The sequence below is a fragment of the Prionailurus viverrinus genome, chromosome D2 (assembly GCF_022837055.1).
Source record: "Prionailurus viverrinus isolate Anna chromosome D2, UM_Priviv_1.0, whole genome shotgun sequence".
Classification (NCBI taxonomy): Eukaryota; Metazoa; Chordata; class Mammalia; order Carnivora; family Felidae; genus Prionailurus; species Prionailurus viverrinus.
This window is the reverse complement of record NC_062571.1, coordinates 79,432,952-79,447,416: the sequence shown is the minus strand read 5'-3', so window position 1 is coordinate 79,447,416 and position 14,465 is coordinate 79,432,952. Positions and strand designations below refer to the sequence as shown.

General features: G+C 46.3%; 1 protein-coding gene across 1 annotated transcript in view; it reads right to left on the bottom strand.

Annotated features, from left to right (window-relative positions):
- The window catches only part of ACADSB (acyl-CoA dehydrogenase short/branched chain), a 37,750-nt gene extending 23,388 nt beyond the window's left edge, over window positions 1-14,362 (bottom strand). The window contains exon 1 of the mRNA XM_047824322.1: window positions 14,210-14,362. Within this exon, the coding sequence (XP_047680278.1) occupies window positions 14,210-14,251 (42 nt within the window). The 5' untranslated portion in view covers window positions 14,252-14,362. The remainder of the gene's footprint in view (window positions 1-14,209) is intronic.
- Window positions 14,363-14,465: the final 103 nt, after the last annotated feature.

Sequence of the window (14,465 nt, the reverse complement as noted above, 5' to 3'; positions counted from 1 at the left end):
GCTCTCGAGATCTAGGATGATTTACTTGCTTAAACCTAGCACACGCTTACAACAGTTTCAGAACTGCTAACCCAGACCACTGCGAGACACAAATCTGTGCTCACGCACAGGCCTTTTTGTCTTTGGCAATCGAAACATGGTTTCTGCGGCTTCTTTTTTCCCCGCCCCCTGTGTGGGGTGATGTGACTGTCCTGTAATAATTCTGGGACCAATTCCAACACGTGGGGGTGTTCCCCACACAAATAAGCAATTCTCCCAACCCAGAGACGGTGTCAGGCCCCACAGGTCAAGGGCTCAAGTCCCACAAGATGGCTCCCGTCCCACTTCACGCAGCAGTTGGCAAGCCCGGGCCATCCCATGCTTCAGACTCACTGGCTACAGATTGCAGGTTCCTAGTACCTTGGGTTCATTAAGGTTTCTAGAGCAGCTCACAGAACTCAGAGGAACATTTTTCTTACTGGATTACTGATTTATTATCAAAGAACGTAACTCCCGAGCAGCCACACAGAGAGATGTACAGGGCACGGTGTGGGGAAAGGGCACACCTTTCTGTGTTCTCTACTCGGGCACCCGTCTCCCAGCACCTCCCTGTGCTCATGGACCGGAAAGCTCTCCGAGCCCTGTTCCAGTGGGTTTGTATGGAAGCTTCATTATGTAGACCAGATTGATTCAATCACTGGCCATTGGCCACTAACTCAACCTCCAGCCCCTCTTCCCTCCCAGGAGCCTGGTGGAGGGGGTGGGGGGTGTGAAACTGAAAGGCCCAACCATCTCATCACGAGAGTGGCTCCCGGGGAACCCAGCCCCCACCCTTTGCTGCAGTCTAGAAGTCATCTCATTGACAGAAACTCAAGTGCCGTGGAAGAGGGTCCAGTATGAGTAACAAGGCACCCACTTCACCTTTAAGGCTCTCAAACTATTTCAGGAATTGCAAACAGGATCCCAATTATTTTCATGAAAGATGCTCTTTGCTCTTCTTGCCTAGGAAATTCCCAGGGTTTGGGGAGCTATGAGCCAGGAACCCCGAAGGAAGACCCGGCATGTGTTTATTATAAACCTCAGTATCACAACTTGTAATATCGTTAGATACATTTGCCACGGCAACATTCCATCTTCCCCTTATACCCAGTTCAATTTTACTTTATTTTTTATTTGGGGGGGGGGGGGAGAGAAAGAGAGGGCAGAGAGGGAGAATCTTAAGCAGGCAACATGTTCAGTGTGGAGCCCGACAGGGGGCCTGATCCCACGAGCCTGGGAGCATGACCTGAGCTGATAATCAAGAGTCGGACATTCAACCGGCTGAGTCTCCCAGGAGCCCGGTTCAATTTTTCTTTTATACATAAGGTAAAATGTACTTAAACATTTTTTTTCTAACATTTATTCATTTTTGAGAGACAGAGTGTGAGCAGGGGAGGGGCAGAGAGGGAGACACAGAATCTGAAGCAGGCCCCAGGCTCTGAGCTCGATGTAGGGCTCAAACTCCTAGACTGCGAGATCAGGACCTGAGCCAAAGTCGAACGCTTAACCAACTGAGCCACCCAGGTGCCCCTGGTAAAATGTACTTTTTGTAGTATACAGTTCACTGGGTTTGGCCAGATGCACAGAGCTCTGTGCTCACCACTGCCGCTCGCCATACAGTGGTTGCATCACCCCCAAATTCCTCGTGATGCACCTCTTCTTCCCCACTTCTCGTCATCCACTTCTTCCCCAATCTACTGCACTGCACTTCCCATCACAACTCGAGCCAAGAATGGCTCCAGCGAGCTACCTCTCTGCACTGGCATCCAGGGCACAGAGGACACAGACACACGTGTGGCCTCATCCAAAACTAAATTCATAGTCACCTACCTCCACTTAGGCCCTTTCCCATTCTCTGAAACGATGACATTCTCTCACCACCACCACCCTCCCTCGACACGCACAAGCTCTGCCCCTCACCGTCAGCCAACGATCTCACCTTCTACCAGAAAAATTAATGCCAACAAACAGTAAACACCTCAACTTCCCACCACCCAATCCACTCGGGGCCCTGCATGGGCCACCCCTCCTGTCCTTTCTTCCTCTTACAATGTAAATGCTGTCCCTCCTCTTAAGAAAGGCCCGTCCCCCTACCTCTCTCTGGATCCCACCCCTCCCCACCTTCACGGGATCCTTAGCCATCATGTTTGTCTTGTCACATTTTTCCATTTCTCCCTGCTCGAATCCACCTGGAGTACCATCCCCCCCCCCCCCCTTCCCCTACCTACTTGCCCTTGCCTCCTCAGTCCTCAGTGCCCCCACCGCTCACCGGCACCTCTCCCTGGAGGGCCTCCACCAACATCTCTATGCTCTCCAGGCTTCAACTTCCTTGCTGTCAGCAGATTCGGTTCAGGTGAGCACACCCTCCTCCTTCCCAATGCTCCCCTCTCATTGTCTTCCCGTTCCTTCTGGTCAGTTTTTCCTCAGTCTCCTGTTTTAGCTTCTCTCTCACTTTGTTGGGGAAGTCTGACAAAGGCTCTCTCCTTAACCAAACATGAGTCTGCTCCTCTGAGTCCATTCCAACTAGGCCCTGACCTTGGGCGCTGTCCTTGGTCCGCTGAGTCCAGTTTTAGCAAGAATCCTGCCGGGTCAGGTTAGTGAAAACACCCACCCTCGGTATCTGATCACTACAGCATGCCTCCAGCAAGAATCCTCGCTGGCTGGTGAGTGTGACTCTACCAAGTGTCAGGGAGGCAGCATTTCTTCTAACCTTCATGGTCCTTCTAGCTGGACTAAGAATCAAACTGAGATGGGAAGGATTAACAGGAGAAAGTCCAGTTGAATCCACAAAGACCTGGAAATTCCAAAGACAGTCAGGCGACGTGATGCTTTTATGAGCTAAGGACGGGGTAGACATCTGAGCGTACAGAAGGGACAAGGCCATAAGCAGGAAGGGGAAAGATGTCTGGAGGTCACCCAATCATGCAGGTGAGTTTCTTAGGTGAAGAGGAATCTCCGTGAATAGCTTTCTTCTTGGTATAAGCAGGCAGGTAGGGGGGAAGTATAGAGCTTTGCCTGAACCCTCCAGGTTTTGGTTGCTTTTAACTCACACTAGCGTTCATGCCAAAGTGGCCCACCTTGGGTGGTCTGCCCCCTTGCCCCCACAAAAGAATCCCACTTGCCTGTAATGTTTCTTAGTGATTTTGCATCTGCTGACTCCCACTGTACTTGTCCTTGCTGTATTTGGAACTGGGCTTGATCTCCCCTCCCTACCGCAAAATCCAATGTAGGCCCTTTTTTATTCTGAAATTATTTCTTAATGTTTTTATTTATTGTTGAGAGAGAGACAAAGTCGGAGAGGGGAAGACAGAGAGGGAGACAGGATCCAAAGCGGGCTCTGTGCTGACAGCAGACAGCCTGAGGCAGGGCCTGAATTCAGGAAACTGTGAGATCATGACCAGAGCTGAAGTCAAATGCTTGACCGACTGAGCCACCCAGGCGCCCCTGCGGTAGTCCCTTCTTGGATAAAGTCTTCTTCATCATCTTTAACAAGGGTCATGAATAATTTTTCTTTAACAAAGTGGGGGGAGGGGTGCGAAGAAACTCTTCAACTCTGTAGGTCGAGTGTAAAAACAGGTATAAGAAATCACAATAAAGATCAAGACACACATTATGGCCCAGCAATTCCCTGTTAGCTCATACACATGAGGATAAGCTTGCAAGCAACGCAGTGACAGTTATAAAGGTGAAGAATTAAACATCCAATTATCTGTCAACAAAGGAATGCATAAGTTGTGGGGTACTGATTCTGAAGTGGAAAAGAATTTGCCATCACAAAATATGCCTCTCTGACCTAAGGATGATCTTGAGCTGGCTATTTTTTTTTTTTTTTCAATGTGTACTTATGATTGAGAAACAGAGACAGACAGAGCACGAGCAGGGGAGGGGCAGAGAGAGAGGAAACACAGATTCCGAAGCAGGATCCAGGCTCTGAGCAAGCTGTCAGCACAGAGTCCGAGGCGGGGCTCCAACTCACAGACCCCTAGATCACGACCTGAGCCGAAGTCAGACGCCCAACCGGCTGACCACCCAGGCGCCCCCCTGAGCTGGCTCTTTTTCAGAAATAGCAGACCTAAGAGAATGTCTCAAAACTGAGTAGACAAAACCCTTTTGTACGAGACATTTGGCTACATTAAAAGGGAGATCTTCAAGTGAAAGGGTGTCTTCCTCTCTGTACCAGGAAGAGTGGGATGACTAAGTCCCTAGAAACTTATGCAGGGAAAAGGGGAGGGCTTAAATCTGCATAACTGCCCCACTCTTGTTAACTGGTGCTTTTCCTGGCAACCTCCCACAACTGCACGTCCCTCCCTCCCACTTTTGTATTTAGCTGGTAACAGTATTTAAAGTGATGGTGGCTTGGGCCATTTCGGGGTTACTCAGTCTCCCTGGGTGTCTCCCATTTATACAGAAGGTATCCAAGTTATTAAATTTGTTTCTTTGCTTGTCTTTCCCTGTTAACCTGTCTTTTATTACACAGGGATCTCAGCCAAGAACCTATAAGGGTAGAGTGAAAAATATTTTCTCCTCCTCTATAATTCAATGGGATAGCTTACAGCAGTTAAAATGAACTAGGGAGCTACATATAGCAACATGGATAAATCTTGGAAATATCATAGTGAGTTAAAAAAGCAATTTGCAAAAAGGATTTGTTTGGGATGATAGCATTTATGTATACTCTAAAAACACACCAAATGATAGTATATATTCTCATGGAAACACACGGATGCAGTAAAAGTTTTAAAAACATGAACAAGACGCATACACATCAGCGTCAGGATTATGTTCCCTCTGTGGAGAAGGTGGAAATGGCACCGTTTTTGTCAAATGTTTGTTTCACTTCTTGAAAAAACAAATGGGTGGCTCAGTCGGTTAACCAGCTGACTTTGGATCAGGTCATGATCTCACAGTTTGTGAGTTCGAGCCCTGTGTGGGGCCGTCTGCTGTCAGCATAGAGCCTGCTTCAGATCCTCTGTCCTCCCCACCCTCCGCCCCTGCCCCTATACTTCCCCCTCAAAGATAAACATTTATTAAAAAAATTTTTTTTAATGTTTATTTTTTGAGAGACATAGAGCGTGAGTGGGGGAGGGGCAGAGAGCGAGGGAGACACAGAATCTGAAGCAGGCTCCAGGCTCCGAGCTGTCACCACAGAGAGGGGCTCGAACTCACAAACTGCGATATCATGACCTGAGCCAAAGAAGGATGCTGAACCGACTGAGCCACCCAGGCACCCCCAAAATAAACTTTTAAACAGATAAACAAACCTCCAAAACTATAGGAAAAGTGGGTTGTGGGCATATGGGTGCCAGTTTTCCTGCACTTTCTTGTGTATTAGAAATATTTACTGATGAAATGTTAATGTTACGACTTTTTAAAGTATGTGATGTGTAATCCATGTACGCTCTGGATTTTTGAAGTAGGCTTGCCTTTAAAATGCTACGTTCGGTTTTAGATAAATCATACTGCAGAACAACTTTATGGCTTTCTTGGGAACTTGTCAAATATAGTTGCACGTAATTAAACTAAAGAAACTGGTCAATTCTGGGAACATTCACCAACTCCACTAGGGTCGAGTTGCCCCTGAGATAGCAAAAAAAAGAGAGAGCCATACCAATGAAGACTGATTCAACGGGCTCAAGATGAAACTTGGGCTTCTGTATTTCTAGAAAGCTCTCCCAGATGATTCTCATGTGTAGCTGGAATCTGGTTTAACATGCATGACTTGGAAAGTAAAAACTCAACTCCTCTTAATGCAACCTTTCAAAAGCCTAACCACTCACTTGTCTATGGTAATGATCCACGAATGAACATCCCTGCTCTCCCTGCCACGTCTGCCCCCAATGTGTTTGGCTTTAAACAGTTTTTTGTGTTGAACAATAACAAGGTTCAAAAAAGCTTTTGAACGATGCCCCATCCTCATCCAGCCCACTTCTCGACCTCCCTCACAGGTCACTGCGTCAGGGTCTGTGCTCACAGCTCAGAGCTTGGAGCCTGCTTTGGATCCTTTGTCTCCCTCTCTCTCTGCCCCTCCCCTACTCATGCTCTGTCTTTCTCCCTCTCAAAACAAACAAACCAACGATCATTAAAAAAAAAAAAAAGTGGCACTCTCTAGTGACTGAGCCAGCCAGGTACTCACTAAGTCCTTTTTGACATACAAGTCCATTAAAATCATGTAGTAATTCTACAGCTAAATAATTAGGGTGCTCACCCTGGGTAAGCAGATTTTGATGGTAACTTTCTTGTCCTTTTTGCGTTAAAAAAATTTAACCAAGTAAATTTAAATATCTAACTGGCTTCATTCAATGATTCATGAATTAGGCAAGCATCCCATCTAGCAAGGGGGAGTGCCACTGGGATAAATAAAATAAATAAAAGCAGAGAAAGCATTTAAAAAGAAAAGAAGTAATTTATTAACAAGGAATGTACTGTTTAGGCAAGGCTGCCCTCCCTCCTAAGGGGAGCTGAAAGGGTCTATCAATAAATTTCTTAGTTGGACCAAGAAATTCCAAGTTGACCTGTTAAAGGCTACATTCCTGGTTGGCTGGTGGGGGGAGTGGGGGTGTGTGGGGGGTGTTGAAAACTGCAGTTAAGTTAGGTATTAAGTCTTGGCTTACTGCTGTGTGGCCCTTAACCTAAGCGACATCATTTTTAGCCTCTGGTTTTCTTTTCTTTCTTTTTTTAAATTTTTTTTTTAACGTTTATTTTTGAGACAGAGAGAGACAGAGCATGAACGGGGGAGGGTCAGAGAGAGAGGGAGACACAGAATCCGAAACAGGCTCCAGGCTCTGAGCTGTCAGCACAGAGCCCGACGCGGGGCTTGAACTCACGGACCGCGAGATCACGACCTGAGCCGAAGTCGGAAGCTTAACCGACGGAGCCACCCAGGCGCCCCTAGCTTCTGGTTTTCTAACAGCATTGACTCAACTTCACAGATCAAGAAAGGGTAAAATAAGATTATTTTATGATACAATTAAACATGTGTAATACTAAGGATCTTTTAACTGTCAACAAACCAGAATATCCCACTCTCCGATTCTGCTGGGAACTAAAAAGTATTTTAAAAGTACATCAGCACAGTGAGATATAATCAGAATGGTTAAAATAAAAACCCTAACAACAATACCAGCTGATGGTAAATGTTAGGGTCAGGCGTAAGGCAGGGTAAAGATAGGAGTCAGAGGCCAAAAAATTTTAGCGGTCAAAGGCTTTATTTGGGAACTAAGGTCTCGGGTGAGGTTCCGTGACTCTGGGAGAGGGGGAGAGGGAGAGAGGGAGAGAGGGAGACAGGAGTCAGGGAAGTCGTGCCCAGGTGTGGTAGGGTGGGGTTTTTAAGCTGCAGCGGTTCCAGGTTTAGGTCTGGGTGGGCCTTTTTCGCGTCAGGGCGTGGTGTCGCTCGGTGATTGGTTGACCTCCAACTCGTTCCGGCAAGCTACTAGGGGCTTTTCGTTGGGTTGCACTGGCAAGATGGCCGTCCCCTCTACTGTGGTTCCAAGGACATCCTAACAGTAAGGATGAGGATAAACTGGATGTCCATACACTGCTGTTAGGAACGTGAAATGACACAGCCACTCTGGAAACCTGTTCAGCAAGTTTTTTCCGATCATGCAATTACCACAACTGTGTTCTTCACTATTTACTTAAGACATGAACATTTAAGGGGGCACCTGGGTGGGCTCCTGGACTTCGGCCCAGGTCATGATCTCGCAGTTTGTGAGTTCCAGCCCCGTGTCGGGCTCTGTGCTGATGGCTTGGAGCCTGGAGCCTGCTTTGAATTCTGGTGTCTCCCTCTCTCTCTCCCCCTCCCCTGCTCATACTCTGTCTGTCTCTCAAAAATAAATAAATGTTTAAAAAAAAAATTTTTTTTAAAGAAATGAACATTTAAGTTCAAACAAAAACCTGCACACCAATGTATACAGCAGCTTTATTCATAATAGTCAACTGGAAACAACCACGTCTTCCATTGGATGATTGGTTAAGCACCCAATGGTATACCGCTCATGGCATGGGTCCCCAGGGCTGGCAGAAAGATTGTTTTAATCTGAAGACATCTGAGATTCAACAAATGCAGGAAAAAGTCTTCTTGGAGGTTCCCTGATCTGGCTCAAAGCAGTAACTTTGGGGAAAGGAGGGTGCCAGAAATCCTCTCTTGGGGGAGTTTTATGGAAAGACCACCAATACTTGTAGAGACAAATATCATCACCAACTTTCTTATCTCTTGTCTGTTCTCCTAAAAACTCATCTGTCTTTCCTAAAAGAACCCTATTTGTTTTTCTCTTAGGATCAGTTTCTGCTCCTTTCCTTTTCCCTAAGATATGAAACCTTTAACTAACCTTTGAAAGAGCCAGCTAGTTCTTCTGTTGGCTCCCCTACTCATACGAAATAAACCTTTTCCTTGAGTTAATGTCTTCTGTCAGTTTAATTTCCAGACTCCAGCTACAGAACCCAAGAGGGCAGAGGAAAAGTTTTTCAGTCTGGAAAAATGGAATATCGCTCAGCAATGAAAGAAGCAAGCTCTCCATGTCGACAACAGCTTGGCAATAACCTGTTCGAATCTCAGGACTATTATGCTGAATGCAAAAAGCCAATCCCAAAGGTTATAAATCGATGATTTCATTTATCTAACATTCTTGAAATGATACAAGTATACAGATGGAAAACAGAACCACTAAGTTACAGGGACTTAAGGGATGTCCTGTGGTTAAACAAAGGTAACACAAAGGATCTTTGTGAGGATGAAAGTGTCTCGTAGCTTGGCTGTGGTTGTGGATACCCAAACATACGCGTGATTAAAACTGCACAGGACAAAATATATAAATTACATGTAAAACTGGAGATATCTGAGTAAGTGTGATGGATTGTCTCAATGTTAACATCTTGGTTGTGATACTATACTGTAGTTTTTATAAGGTGTTACCACTAGGACAAATTGGATAAAGAGTATGCAGGGGCACCTGGGGGCTCAGTCAGTTACTGTCTGACTCTTGATTTCAGCTCAGGTCATGATCTCAAGGTTGTAAGATCGAGCCCTACATTGGGCTCTGCGATGGGCCATGGAGCCTGCTTAAGATTCTCTCTCTCTCTCTCTCTCTCTCTCTCTCTCTCTCTCTCTGCCATTCCTCCACTTGCACACACACACTCTAAAAAAAAAAAAAGAAAGAAAAAAGGAGTATGTAGGATCTCTTTGTGTTACTTCTAACAACTGCATGAGAACCTACAATTATCTACTGAAAATAACATTTTAAAAAATTCTAGTGCCCTCCCCCCCAAATTAAATTAAGCAAATTACTTTAAAATTAGAGAAACCAAATGTTATAGCTTTACCATGACAGAAATTCACATGGCTTATGAAGATTATGTCAACACTCAAAAGAATTTAACGAACAGACATTTGAACATTGAACCTCTTATCATTTGTACCTGTTTCTAAAACATGTCAATTTAAGAAGTTTTCCAGCAGGAAGTAGGAGTGAAGAGGGGCAGGTCCTCCGTGCCAAGGTCTCGTATAATAAATAGGAGCTCAAGGTTAAATGCCAAGGTGTTTAATTATGCTCACTGCTTGTTAATTAACCTAATCAAAACAAGAACGGTGATTTTTGTGATGTTTTGATGCTCCTTGGGGTAGACGGAGCAACATGGTATATAAACAGTTCTGCAGGTTTATGGGACAATAGTTAACACAGAGAGGGCCCTATTATGTAATCAGCTGGCCACATTTTTCTCAGGCTCTGTGGTAGGCGGAGGGAGAATCCTTCCAAGACAGCTAGTTTCCTTTACAGCAAAATGTGAGAAGACGCGGAGATAAGAGGATTTGCTTATTAATGCCACTGTGTCAGTAATGGTTATAAAACAATTCTTCAGGACAGCAGATGATGCAATGTTTCTTCTCCACTTTGTAACAACTCAAGGACTCCCGTCTTCCTCTACGCAGACCTCTTAGAGAATTCCAACTAACTCCAGGATATTTATTTATTTATTTTTATTTATTTAAAAAAAAAAATTTTTTTTTCAACGTTTATTTATTTTTGGGACAGAGAGAGACAGAGCATGAACGGGGGAGGGGCAGAGAGAGAGGGAGACAGAATCAGAAACAGGCTCCAGGCTCTGAGCCATCAGCCCAGAGCCCGACGCGGGGCTCGAACTCCCGGACCGCGAGATCGTGACCTGGCTGAAGTCGGACGCTTAACCGACTGCGCCACCCAGGCGCCCCTAGGATATTTATTTTAAGATCTCATTTAAGTACTACATATCTCAACGTTTATTTATTTTTGGGACAGAGAGAGACAGAGCATGAACGGGGGAGGGGCAGAGAGAGAGGGAGACACAGAGTTGGAAACAGGCTCCAGGCTCTGAGCCGTCAGCCCAGAGCCCGACGCGGGGCTCGAACTCACGGACCGCGAGATCGTGACCTGGCTGAAGTCGGACGCTTAACCCACTGCGCCACCCAGGCGCCCCTAAGTACTACATATCTCATTTGAGATTTTAAATTGATCCTTTCTTTGCCTTCGTATCCCCGAGCCAAAGCTTCTACACCAGAACCTCTTCAACCTCTGCTTGCTTTCTCCAAAAACAGCAGCTTCGGTTCCACGCGTTCTCCAGAACTACTAAAAAGGTAACCTTTCCCTTCCATCGGTCTCCGCCTCCTCCAGTATCTAAAGGTTCCTAACAATGCCACCGCTTTCTAGGAGAATAGACAGAGACTGTCTCAGGAGAGGGTGAAATGAACCAAGACAGGGCACAGTGCTGGGAAATCAGCACAAAGGAGACCTGTTGGCCAGGTCAACAAGTTCTCTTTCCAAAACGGCCTGTATTTCCAAAGAAATCTTACAGGGTGGGATTATCAATGAACTTAAAAATTTTTAATTGTGCCATTAACTCGGGTCCAACACCTTATCAGGTACTGGGAATTTCCCTCCTTTTCAGGGAAACCAGGTTGGGTAGCAGAAAGAACAGTTAAACCAGAATCAACAGACCTGACTTCCAGACCAGGAGTTGCACGCTTAAAATGCCTGCAGGGACAGGTGGATAGTAAGAGGGGGGAAGGGAGCCTACGAACCTAAGGCAGTTCTCTAGCCTTAAAGAGACCCAGTTCACACCCTGCCTCAACGTGCATTCCAGCATCTCCATAAGCTGGTCCTGAGTTCCATCTCACCTCTGCTCCCTTTAGGTTGTTTTCTTTACATGGCACGAGCTGTGCTTGTGTTTTTGCTCTTACTCTGAATAAAGTGCATTTGTCACAAATCCTCCCCTAAGGGATATCCCACATTAATTCTCGTCTTGACTTTGCCTGTCTTCAGCATTCACCCCACATGGTCTGTAATGTACTCCAAAGGCTCAGACCTATATCTGATTTTTCTGTTAGTTTCTGCTCCCATTTTTTTTGGCTAGTTGCCAGATCCCTTTCCTGCTCAGCTTCCAAAATGCTTCCAGTTAGAAGTTCAATTCACACTTTTAGAAGTCTGAAGTCTAAAGCAGAATGAATCCTTTTTGTTTTGTTCAGGTCATCACACTAAGAGGTGGTAGGCAGGATTCAAACTCCGGTGCTCGGATTCCAAGGCCTGTTTCTAGAAGTCCTAGAAAGTCTAGAAATCCTTTATAGGATTAACTGAACACGGAATCGCCTCAAAAATACGTTTTTAAAACGATCCCTTGAAAAACATCAAGGTGCCTAAAATGCTTTGGAACCACAGGTAGACTTGGTCAATTCCCCACAAACCAGGTTGCCCCAACAAAATGGACATGTTAGTTCTAACGCACGTGCAGGGATAAGAGAGCCCTTCTGAGAAGGCAGGCATGGCTGAGTGCCCAAGCTGTGACCTGACTGTTGTGTGACAACAGCACCTTGAATACCGTCCTCCCCCTCCCACCCCCCAGTTCCTCAGCTGTGAAATGAAGCCACTAAGACTTGCTTAATAGGAACAGTGTACAGGGTGGTGGATGTAAGATGCTGTCCCTGGTCTATAGAAAATTCTCACTAAAATCTGGCTTTCCATTTGTCTTTGATATCAGGGACCAAAATTAGCCCTAATTTGCAATTCTCTACCCTCCGTACCACTTGCTATGACAGCAATAACACTAGATTATAGCTGACTATGTACCTCCAAAGCTCAAAACCTTCAAAGGCCCCTCAACAACCTAAAAGATAAACTCCAAAATTCCTTAAAATTCCCCAGGCCCTTTCGTTGCTGTGTCTTCCCCAATTCTCTTTTTCTCCTAAAATCTAAACCCAGCTCCCGGAGAGGCTGTCTCTCCCCTAATGGTCCTGTATACCGCTCCCTCCTCTGAGCCCACAGGCAGACTGTGGACCTGTTGGGATTTGTACGCCACCTACATAGCAGATTAGTTGGATATAGTTCTAACTTCCCCACTAAAAGATACACTTCTTAAAGGTCAGTGTTCATGGTCTTTATTATATCTGCCATACTACCCAATGTCTCACGCATGGCAATAAAAGCTGACATTTAATGACAGCTGACTCTATGCCAGGCACTATTTTAAGTGCCTCACATCCCCCTATAGATAGGTACCATCATTCTCCCCATATTACAGATCGAGAAACTAAGATCCACAGAGATTCAATAACCTGTCCAACACTTCTAGGGAGTGACAGAGCCTGTGTTCAAACCCAAGCAATCAGGTTGCAAACCCCACATTCTCAACCACTATGCTTGCTACATAGTCAACATCCCGTCAATTACATTAGCTGATTAATGCAAAAGAGTTTTAGAAACTAACAAGGACAACCAGTCACAATAAACCATCAAATCCAAACAAAAGAGATCTCTGGCATGGCTAAGGAAGAGAAGAAGGTAGCAGAGCACGAAGGTCAAGTGTCCCATCAGACTAGAATCTGAACACCAGCTCTGTCACTTACTTTCTAGCAAGTCACTCTGAGCAAGTCACTTGATCTATTCCGGCATTAGCCTCTGCAGCCAAAAGATTGATTAAACTAGTACTCTGGAAGATAGTTTTAAGAATTAAATGAAATGACGCAAATAAAACACCAAGAACACGTGCCTGCCACACCCCGTGTCGTCTAAAACTGTGTTGGCTCAAACACAAGAGTCAAATTGTGAAATCCTGGGAACTGTCTTTCCTAAACTACTAAACAACAATTATAAAATAGTACTAAATAGTACCATAGAGACTTAATTTCTTTGCAACAATACACTAAGACGACTTTAGAAATCTTCTTAATACCTCAAGTCTGTAAGACAGTCAAATAAAATTAATTATCTCTAATTACACAAGGAGAGTTCTGCCTCCGGGCATGGCACTGAAGTGGCAGCTGAACAGCCTTTAACTCCTTAGAGCAAATGCAAAGGTCTACAGCCAAGCAGAGGTCAAGTCCCTAATGAAATGTTCTCACAAACAGAAATGTATCCAAGTGTGAGAGGGTTCTAGAAAGCCTACCCAAGGAAAAGCTGAATAATAGAAACATTTAATGTAATGAGAAAAACCCCACACAGTATCTTTTAAAGAATCCACAGTTTGTATCCGTCCAGAGAGCGGAATTAGGTACAACAGGTGGATATTCCTGGGAGGCAGGTTTCAGCTCAAGTAGAGGAAGCCGGAGGGAAATGGGCTCCCCTGAGCAGTGCTGAGCTCACCCATGGGAGATGCTCTGGCCCTGGTCATGAGATAAGGGGCTGAGGGAATTCTCTAACTGGTTGCGAAGTCTGACCAACTCTGAGGTCCCTTCCTAACTCTGGAGCAGGGCTGAGTTAGGGAAGACGGGGAAACGCACCGCTCAGAAAGAGACAATTTTTCACAATCTTTTTGGGGGTGGTGGTGAAATGTAATAATTGGGTAAAGTTGGCCTCGGAGAGGGGGCACCTCTGCAAACTGCCCCTAAAGATCCGAGGCTCAGGGCCCAAAGATTTGCAAAGGACATCTGGGAGTCATGGCACTCCGACTCAGGGCAGAATGCCTGCTCCCTCAAAGAAGCTCCGAGAACATCTCCCAGCCCCCTTTTCACCAGCTGCTACTCCCGGCCCTTCTTACAGAAGCGGAGGCCGGCTCGCCCAGAGGCCTGGTGGGAGGTCGGCCCTCGGTGAAGGGTCTGAGACCGACCCGGAGGAGAGAAGGAGGCTAGGACCCGGGACGTGGAGAGGGCTCCTGGGTCCCGTTAGAAGACCCCGCCGCCGAGGCCAAGGTCGTCTCAGACCCCCAGGGCGACCGCCACCAGCGCACTCACCAGCGCGCTTCCGCGCAGCAGCCGAACCACCGCTCCCTCCATGGGTGTTGCAGGAGATGCGACTGTGCCAATCCTGCGAAGTCCTTTCTCAGCGCCTCCAGGCCCAGGGCCAGCGCTTAGGGGCGGGGCCTGAGGGCGGGGTCAGGCCCCGCCCCCACCCCAGCACACCTCCCTGGCCCCGCCCCCTAGTGCCTACGGAACCTCAAGAGAGACACACAGCTCCCTCTCCGCCTTTGCCATAAGCCCTGCTCACGCG